Source organism: Centrocercus urophasianus, unplaced genomic scaffold (assembly GCF_019232065.1).
Source record: "Centrocercus urophasianus isolate 14NV4802_14NV808 unplaced genomic scaffold, USGS_Curo_1.0 seq_10, whole genome shotgun sequence".
NCBI lineage: Eukaryota > Metazoa > Chordata > Aves > Galliformes > Phasianidae > Centrocercus > Centrocercus urophasianus.
The window spans coordinates 40807009-40816527 of NW_024884142.1; the positions used below are offsets into that span (position 1 = coordinate 40807009).

At 42.6% G+C, this 9519-nt stretch overlaps 1 protein-coding gene across 2 annotated transcripts; it reads right to left on the reverse strand.

Annotated features, from left to right (window-relative positions):
• Positions 1-2395: 2395 nt before the first annotated feature.
• On the reverse strand, positions 2396-8739 carry LOC122159019 (amine sulfotransferase-like). Of its 2 annotated transcripts, none has more exons than XM_042816173.1 (7): positions 8632-8739; positions 6798-6968; positions 5568-5776; positions 4644-4770; positions 4075-4169; positions 3527-3707; positions 2396-2649 (listed from the first exon to the last, which is right to left on the reverse strand). In XM_042816173.1, exons 2-7 carry the CDS (start codon positions 6955-6957, stop codon positions 2525-2527), a joined length of 897 nt encoding a protein of 298 aa, XP_042672107.1. In that variant the 5' UTR covers positions 6958-6968; positions 8632-8739; the 3' UTR covers positions 2396-2524. The 2 variants fall into 2 exon arrangements, with proteins under 2 accessions (XP_042672107.1, XP_042672116.1); XM_042816182.1 differs by lacking the exon at positions 8632-8739 and adding an exon at positions 7369-7446.
• Between the last annotated feature and the right edge of the window lie 780 nt (positions 8740-9519).

Below are 9519 nucleotides of genomic sequence, written 5' to 3' on the forward strand. Positions count from 1 at the left end.
GATGCTTTTTGTCAAGTTAAGTGATGGTTTGGAATGTTTCAGAGTTCAGAAGCTATGTCCTGCTGTAGCTAGTTGTTAGGATGTTGATTCACTATCAACCAAAAGCAGTCATCATAATTTGATTCTGTAAATGTTGTAACAGTGGGAGTGGATGAGGGTTCAAACCCACTAGAGAGTGCAGATGGTGTCTGAGAAAATGTTGGAACAAAATGTTTCCTCCTTACATGATGATCTTCCCTCTTGATTGAGGCTGTACTGAAGGAAGCAGAAGATTATTAGAAGAAATAAATGCTGGAGACGTATCAGAGACCTGTTAATGTGTATGTGGGGAGATAGGAGTTCAAGTTTTAGCTCAGTATGATTGCAGTGGATAGAGTTTATAAATGTGGAAGAGATGCACTTCCCTTTATAAGCAGCGTGTCAACTGACACATGAGGTGCCAGTAGGTTGACTCTACGAACTCTGGAAGTGGGGTTCTTTTCCTGACATTTGGAGTACTTGTTAGAATGCAACAAACTTAATGGAATTTATTGTGAGCCTGACATCCAGTTGAGTGGAAAGAGGGGATTCTGTCTCATGGGGTCAGTTGCTATCCAGGTGGTGTCAGGAATTGTAGTTGCAGAACCCTGGAAGAGGATCAAGTGAGAGTCGCCACTCTTCTGCTCACTTATAAGCCTCTTTGGTCCTACATAACTACCTTAATCCATCACTATCACAGAATGGCCCGGGTTGGAAGGGACCTCAAGGATCATGAATCTCCAACCCCTCTGCCACAGGCAGGGCCACCAACCTCCCCATTTAATACTAGACCAGGCTGCTCAGGGCCCCATCCAACCTGGCCTTGAACACCTCCAGGAATGGGGCATCCACAACCTCTCTGGGCAGTCTGTTCCAGCACCTCACCACTCTCATAGTAAAGAACTTCCCCCTGGCATCCAACCGAAATGAGGTCACCCTGCAGCCTTCTTTTCTCCAGGCTGAACAGGCCCATGTCCCTCAGCCTGTCTTTATAGGGAAGGTGCTCCAGTCCCCTGATCATCTTCGTGGCTCTCACTATCCATCCCTTTAAACAAAGGACATTTCCTTACTATTGTGTACATACAAAAGATAGTCTCAAGTGATTGTTTTTGTATCTGCAGGAGAGTTTCAAAAGTATCTTGTCTCAGTATTGCTGGCCAGTTCTGCAGTGAGATCTTCTTGGGGAGTGCTTTCTAAGTTTCCTACGTGGGGATCTGATGCACAGGTAAGGCCAAGGCTTTGTAGTGCAGGTGCTGGGAGTTCAGCCTGCACCTTCTCTTGAGGTGATCCATTATTTTAGATCAGCCCTGTATCTCATAGCCATTGGCAGACCAGGAATTAAAGACTTAAGCGCTGTGGGTATGCATGAGGTATGGGTCTGTGCACCAGATACATCAGGATACCCTGGTACCCAGTATTTATAACTCAGCTGCCACAGTTCCTGATGCAGCTGAGGACCTCTGTCAGATGTGAGGACACAGAACTCTTTGGAACAGGAAGTGAGAAGATATTTGTGAATATTTTGGGATGGGGTGTCAGCAGCCGACCAGACTCATCCCAAGTTGCAAGCCTGCTGAGGAATGCTTTGCATCTGTGATGGGCTTCATTTTCCCATCCTCAAGGCAAGAGCAGAGAGACCTGGAGTTACCAGTACCATGTCAGTGGGGTTCTATCAGCAATGCAGAGAGGTTGGGTTGGAGGTGTGGGTGCATTGTTGCTTTTGATATTTTTGGCATCTGAGACAAGACATGGAGCCCAGCAGGCAGACAGCCATGCTTCTGTCAGTAAGCAACGTGAGAGATACTCAAGTACACACCTGTTGTTAGCTGCAGAGGTAATAGTTTGGTCTTACAGATTCTCACACAAGTTAGAGGCATGTCATTTGGCCCCACAGATTAAATGAATTGTCATGTAATCATGTTTTGATTTGTTTGTTTGTTTGTTAAAATCATGAACATATCACGGGAATCGTAGACAAATTAAATGCCAAATAGTGAGTCAATGTCTGTATGGGTCACAGATTGCGGGTAGCTTCCTACCACAACAGCTCTAGCAAGTCAATCGGAATGATAGTGTGAGCATTCACTGAAAAACTGCTATGACTATGACGTGTTTTTTCTCAAATTGTCAAATATGGCCTGAAGAACTGTAACAGACAGTGTAGTGAAGTGTTTCAGTCAGTAGGCAGCATCAGAACATGCAACATTAGGGCTAATTCATTTGGCTGTCTATAACTGGGGTGTTATTAAGGCCAGCGAATGCAAATGCAATCCTGAAGAATGGAACTTGTGGTTTACTATGAAAATTAACTACAATAATTCATAAAATTATAAACAGGAAACTGATGGAATTGAATAGCTCCTTCAGATAACTCGCATTTTCTGAATGAGTTCTTCTATTTATTATCTCTACAACACAGTTGAAAATCATCATATTATGTTCTTCCATAAGGTCAAGTGTGTCCATCCATGACGAACGCCAAAGAATGACAAACCTCAAAGCCAGGCTACACTTCACTGTCTATCTCCCAGGTGAATTTGATAGGCAGGGTCTGTATTTTTTCTTTAAGAACTTCATCAAACCTTTCACTCTGAGCCACTGTCATCATGTTTTTCCAGTCTCCAATGGTGCCTGAGGAAAGAGGCAGCAAAGGGAGGTGAGAAGAAGGCACTTATCTGAAGCTGGCCTTTCACCAGAGAGATTTACTCTCAGGAAGCCATTCCAGGCTTCCTTGGCATCTCTGTGTTGCTGGACTTTCAAGCAGGGCTTTGTGTGCTCTTTGGAGAACACTTATCTAAATGTGAGTGCACCTCCCCCTTTAATCCCTAGGGATTTCCTCCTGCTCTGCACTTCAGAACGCTTTAGCATTGCCAAGGAGCCCAAGGATGCCATGTATTGACCTTCAGAGCAGTTGGCTGAGGTGGCCTGTACTCACACAATGTAGCTGGTTGTTGCCTTGAAAAGGAAGAGTAAGCATAGGTGGAGGAGACTGGCAAGACAGCACTTTTTTCAGCCTTAAACTGTGTCTCCTGATTGAACAACATTTGAACACCGACTGTGTTCAAATCAAATTTGCTGCCCTGCCCAGATAATAAGTCCCTTGGTGGCCTTAAATAATTGTTTTTCTCTGTTTGAGAGAGGCTTTTCTCCCCTATCTGCCAGTGAAAGCCACCTATCTGTTTAGCCAATTGCTCATAATCATACTGATACTCCAGTAAGAGAGCAGTATGTTACACCTGGTTCAGAAGTACAACCTTCAAGATCTTCTGTAATGTCCAGCAGGCCTTTTGCCACTTTTGTTATCATCAGTGAAACATGACATTTTATTATCTTTAAGGAAATGTGATAACAACAGCAACAGAAGGGCTATAAAACAACTCTGACAGTTAATTCCATTCAATCTGAGCTCCCCTTTTGAGACTGGGGCAATCCTGATAAGTCTATAAACACTATGTTCATTTTACACCAAGAGGAGGAATTAAGTCGCAGTGGACTGCTTCTGTTTTACCTTTCCGTAGAAATCTGCCCTTCCCTTTAATTGCAATGTCATCTGGCATGTTCTCGTAGTTTGCCCTGGGGTCCTTCTGCATGTTCTCAAATGTAGCCTGTCTCACAACACTTTCTATTTCCTCTTCACTCAGCTTCTTGCCTATGAAGTTGCAGATTTTCAGCACAGCACTTCTGAGATCCTGCAATAAAGTAAACTTGAAGCATCTTGATGATGTGAAAACTAAATGCATAAATCAGTGGAATATGGGATTGTTAAGGACATCACTAAGTTTGAGTCCAAAACTGTCCATCATTTTTTACAATACCATAGTCTGGCTTCTTTGGGGAAGATGACTCTCATTATGCAAGAAGTTGATTTATGTAATAATTCTTCCTAAGGCATTGCACAAATGGGAAAAAATGACATGACGCCCTTAGAAGTCTCAATTTGTTTGTTCTCCATGAGGACTGAGTGTACTCCATGATGGATAAATCTAAAGACCTACCTGAAAATGCATTCAATATAGGAAGAAAATATCTGGAAGACGGTGATACGATGGACCTCACCTTTTTCATCTCCTCGTAGGTCAGGAAGAGTATATTGAAATCCTTTGCATGGTTGTACCAGCCTGAAACGTGGTCAAACCAGGCACTGCCAAGCACTTAAGAAGGAAAAACAAAAAATAAAACGTGGAGTGTGAGGGAGATCTGCTATTTACAGCCATCAGCAAATTAAAACAGTAGAATTATCAGCCTTGCTCTACCACCTCTATTACTTTCAAGGACAGGACTGTATTCTTCCCTCTCTTCTGTTTCTGCATTTCCCCAAGGCTTGGAGGGGGGGCTGTGCCCACAGGGGCCCAATTCGGTTGGCTTTTTGGCTTTTTAGAGCATGGATGGACACATACGATCACAGCACCTGTGTGATGCTTTTTTTTGTTATGTGGCATTTGACCCCTGACTTCTCGTAATCTGCACTGAAAGTAGGGCCAAGCTCAGATGGTCACTCTGGTTTTGGTTGCAGGCTAGGACAGCTGAGGATTCTGGGTGACTGATGTTTATTACTACAATTAATCCTTGTTCTGTTTGAGGCCATGGAGTAGGGTTTAGGCTCCTTAGTAAGAAAAATATCCTACCTTTTCCAGCTAAAAATCTCTCCATTAAAATGTCAAAATCCGGTATTTTCTCTAGTGATCGGATGAATTTGGAGAAGTGATAATAAGAAACCAACACGTCCTTAGGGTTCCTGGTGACATAAATAACCTGCAGTACAACAAGACGATGGCTCTCAGAGAGATCAAAGCGCTCCATTACTCCATTACCAATATAGGCAGCAGTATGCCCTTTGTGGTTGTTCTGAGCCCACTGATATCTCTTCTTGGGACAGAGTGTTAGAGTCTACACTGATACCATTCAGTAGTGCAAGGTAGACAGGTTGTAACATCTGCCTTACAAAATCATTTTAACGTCCCTGTTGATTCAGCATCACATTGCTGCAGTTCTCATGAGGAAATCTACAACCATCTCTGGTAAGCCACAGTTCTGGCACTGGTTGGTGATGTCAGAACTCTGTGAGCTCAGCTCTGGCCTTTGAAAAGGCCGTGTTGTTTTCTGCATGTGAGTTGTCTCCGCTCTACACTACACCTGCATCCATGAAGAAATGACAGTTCACAACAGGCTGTCCTATTTACAATACTGATGAATAAGAAAACACTCCCTCTTTATCTACTATAATTTTGTGTGGGAGGCCTTTTCCTAGACTCATTATTTCACTGGAACTTGATCTTTTCACAAGGGTGACATCAGTCCAAGATTTTTTCCCTGGCTCATCCCACTGAGTTGCATTTCTGCACCATCCCTATTTCTAGCAGCAAGGGCTGCAAAAAAATCAAGAGGAAATTGAATAGGCAATTTCTAGACCTCCTCACTTTTGTTCAAGTCGTGATATTTGTACCAAGATGTGCAAAACTAAAAGAAGAAAATGACAGGATTTGAACCAAATCTCTGAGGCAAATTATCAGGGTTGGATTTAACTGAATGTTGGAAATAACTTCACTTACGTATCCCTTTTTGTTTCTCAGGTCTTTTGGAGTTAAGTAGTAAGGCAGGTGAGTGGCAAAAACTCGAGGCAAAGGAAGACTGCCATAATCCACATTTTTAATATTATATTCCACCCAGGGGATTCTGTCCAGCATCTCCATATTTTCTGTTCCATTACGATGGCCTTCATGGAGTATTAAGCTCAAAATATTCTGAGTCCACACAGTTCCTAAGAAGAAATTTTTAAAATTTGAACTTTGATTTTATCATAATTATTGTTAAAATTGATGGCAGGGAAGATCTGATTTCTGGGCTTCTTTTCCTTTTTATGCTATTTGCACAAAGGAAAGGACACCTGAGAGAATTCAGATTAATGCAGAAAGGCAGCAAACTGTTACTGCTGCCTCACCTGTACAAGCTCAGAGAATGGAAGGCATCCGAAAGCAAAGCCTAGTTCTTAAGACCTCACCTGGGAAGGAAGGTGTTGGTTCTGGAGATTAGACTTTATGTGTGCTATAGATTTAAATCCACAGAACAAGATAAAGAAATAATTTTCAGAACCAGAGGAGCAATAACTTAGCAAGTGCCCTTCCCAAGTAATTCCCCAGCTCAGCTCGGGATGCTCAGCTTGGCTTCATCAACCTGGACGATTTTGCATGGAGATGGAGCGTACCCTAGATAACTGGTCAGGAAGAAAGTGGATAGTGGAGTAGGACAGAGGGAAGAATGTAAATGGGAACAAGATGACATTGCGTGCAATTCATAAATCCAAATTGTCTTCCACCTCCTTCCTTTCTCTGGGCAGCCCATCCCTTTGCAACACAAATCTTCCACTTCCAAAGAAGTTTTCATCTCATTTTGTTAGCATTTAGACCTCTTAAATCTTTCCTCCTCATGCTGCCTCTCTGCCTGACTTGGACTGCTTCCTCCAGCCCTGCCTGACAATGAACTAGCATCACCTGGGCTCCCTGTGTTCATCTCAGTGCCTTATCATTTTGACCTGTAAGTCTTGCCTTCTTCTGAGCACACCTGCCATACTAAATACAAGAGCCACATAGATCAGCTCAGCAGGACACACGCAGGAACCTTGTGTGTGGTTTTTCAGGCTGTGGCTATTCAGGTTTGCACCTAATGCTGCACTGCATATACTCAGAGACGGTTCGGATCTATAAAGCAATGCTAACAATCTTTGGCATGCAGTGTGAGTAAAAGCAGATTTATTTCCCCATTGGAATCAATTCATTTCTTACCTGATTTTGGATAAGTAGCTATAAATATATCACTGTCCTTGATTTCAAAATTCTCCAGGGAAGCTACATACTCAGGTGTAGTATTTACAGTAAAATAAAACCCTTTGTAATTGAATAGAAACTCTTTTGATGGTTCCATCACTAATCTGTTGTCACTCATGGGTGTATAAGCTGCAATAAGAAAAATAAAGAAAAATAAGAAAATAAGAAAAAATAAAATTATAGATTTTAGTTTTGCTGTTATCTCTCAGAAAATCAAACAAAACAAAACAAAAAATTGTGTTTTGTAACAATTCACTGAAATTCAGCCTTGAAATTTTCATAAACATCAGGTTATAAAATGAAATAAAAAGGCTAATATCTTGATTGTTTATTCATATTTGTGTACATTAACTGCATCCAAAAGATGATGTAAATAATGGCACTCTCTGTAAATAATTATTTCTCAAAGTTCCTCTAGGATTTCAATGTCTAATGTTTCCTTTGGTTGTCACCTCTTCTTATCTCTTAAATAGATCTTGCTTAATTAAGCTTTCATGAACACTGTTATTACTCACCGGTTTAGGCTTACCTGCCCTTTTGCCTTCTCACCTCTAGAGCTGCACTGAACTCATGCTCACCCTGCAGTGCCCTTTTTTGTTGAGGGGTGTGGTGGAAACAAGGAAGGGCCATGACCTTGTGTCCTTGGATGCATCCATGGGCTGCCAGGGACCTGCCTACACGAGGCACATGCACGTGGACACTGCCTATGAGACCTGTGCTCCCTTCAACCCGCAGGTTGCTGTCCCATGATGAGGCAGTGCCAAAACAGGGCAGTATTGGGCCTGCATGCAGCTCAGGTGGGCAGCCTCCTCCCATGGCATGGCCACAGGATGCACGGGCATCCCCCAGGCTGGCTCTGCAGCCAGGCTGGGCCTGCTGCTCCCCACAGCCAGCCACTTAGAAATATCAGAGTAATGACCTGACAAAAAGGTTCAGGATAAGCTTATTTTGATATGAGTGAAGTTCTCCCACCGAGCTGGGTTGAATAAATGGAGAGTCACTAATCATATCAGAAACACTGGTAGCAGTAATCCCAATCATAAAAGCAAAAACAGATTTCAAGTCAAGTTATAATAAGAAAACTGGTGGCACAAAGGACATAAAAATATGGTGAATGAGTGAATAATTCTAGGGTTATGAAGGAAGAATTAAGAATTTTTAAGATACAGAACGAAGACACATTAAATACGCAGTGCACAGAAATCCTTTTTGATTTGATTCTGCCAAAATCTGAGCTTTCATATCACTTTCAGACAAAGGTTATTGAACTGGTTCTTTCTTATGGGCAGGGGATTATACTATGAGGAAATACGTCAGGCAAGAAAAGCCATGCCACCTTGGCTAGGAAACATTCACAGTCTAGAGTATCTGATGGAAGAAGAAATAAGCATTCCAATACGCTCTAATCAGCCAGAAATGCATTTGAAAAGTGCTTCTGAAAATCTGCATCCAGTTGCGGACACAAGGGCGTCCGTCTGTTCCTTTCCTACATGTGTGGGGATCTGATCCTTCTGCTTTGCTCAGGGAGCGACCTCACAGGCACAACTCCAACCCCTTGCTGAGCAGTACAGAAAAATGGGTGTCAAACTCAGCTTCTGACACCAGCTGTCAGAGCCCAGCTGTATGGCCGTCCTCCCTTTGGCACTCACTCGGCTTCTTCTCTGGCCTCACTTCTCAAAACGTTTGACAGAACTGTTCCACGCACAGTTCTACTCATCTTACCAGAAGGGCAATCAGCATAGCATTGTTTAACTCACCAACACACAGCTCCAATAATGTCAGGCATCCTTACCTTCTGTCTTCTCTTCCAGGGCCCACGGAGATGTATGTTACGACTGTGAACGCGAATAGTTTGAGAGAGGCGTGAGCAGTCATGTTTCCTTTTTAACAGTCCTGTTTGGCTGTCGTTCAATATTTGCTTATCTGTAGCACAGCTAGGGATTAGAGAAATGACATAACCCCTTAGAAGGTTAAAGCACTCCAGAGAGATTTAGGAAATTATTTTAAGGCAACTTTAATTTTTCTTCCTCCAATTTATCAACAGCATTGTTGAGGAAGAGTGAGAGTGAAGAGGAGCAGAAGTGACTGAAAGATTCCTTTTCATTTATTTTTCTTTCTTTCTTTCTTTCTTTTTGTGTGTGCGTGTGTTTCTTACTCAGCTCCCACAAAATTTTTGCCCACACTTGTTATACCTGCACACTGTATGTGGCAGCAGTCTGAATGAACAGTCTGAGTGCACCACTCTATTGGAGTGCAGTGAAACCAGTCAGACCTGGCCTCAGCCAAGAGCTTCTACGAGTGAGTTCTTTGCTTCCCCGTATACGAATGTGCCCACGTTATGTTTTTCTACAAGCACCTATAAGTGACATAAAATCTTGCCTGAGACCTTTCTCACTGAAACTTGCACACCAACCATATTACGCAAGCAAGAAAATTTTGTCCCCCAGCCCTATGCCTTGTTTTGTGTAGAGTTACTTTTTAACCTGGATCAATTCTCCAGGTAGTCCTCGAACTTGCACAACAGATCCATCAGATAGGGGACAAGCCAGAATGAGGAGTAGGGCTAAATTCTTTTTTGCAACAAAGGGTAGTTTTAAGCCCAAAGATTAAGCCTGCACTGCTTTGCTTTCTGCTCCAGTCAGGCATGCCCAGTGTTTTGTAACTGCAATTTCTAGTCAAG

Coding starts and splice junctions, on each gene's coding strand:
- LOC122159019 (XM_042816173.1), bottom strand. CDS start 6,957: ATGAGTGACAACAGATTAGTGATGGAACCATCAAAAGAGTTTCTATTC. Junction 4,170..4,643: donor GAGATTTTTAGCTGGAAAAG/GTAGGATATTTT, acceptor TTCCTTCTTAAG/TGCTTGGCAGTGCCTGGTTT. Junction 2,650..3,526: donor GGGCAGATTTCTACGGAAAG/GTAAAACAGAAG, acceptor CTCTTTCCTCAG/GCACCATTGGAGACTGGAAA.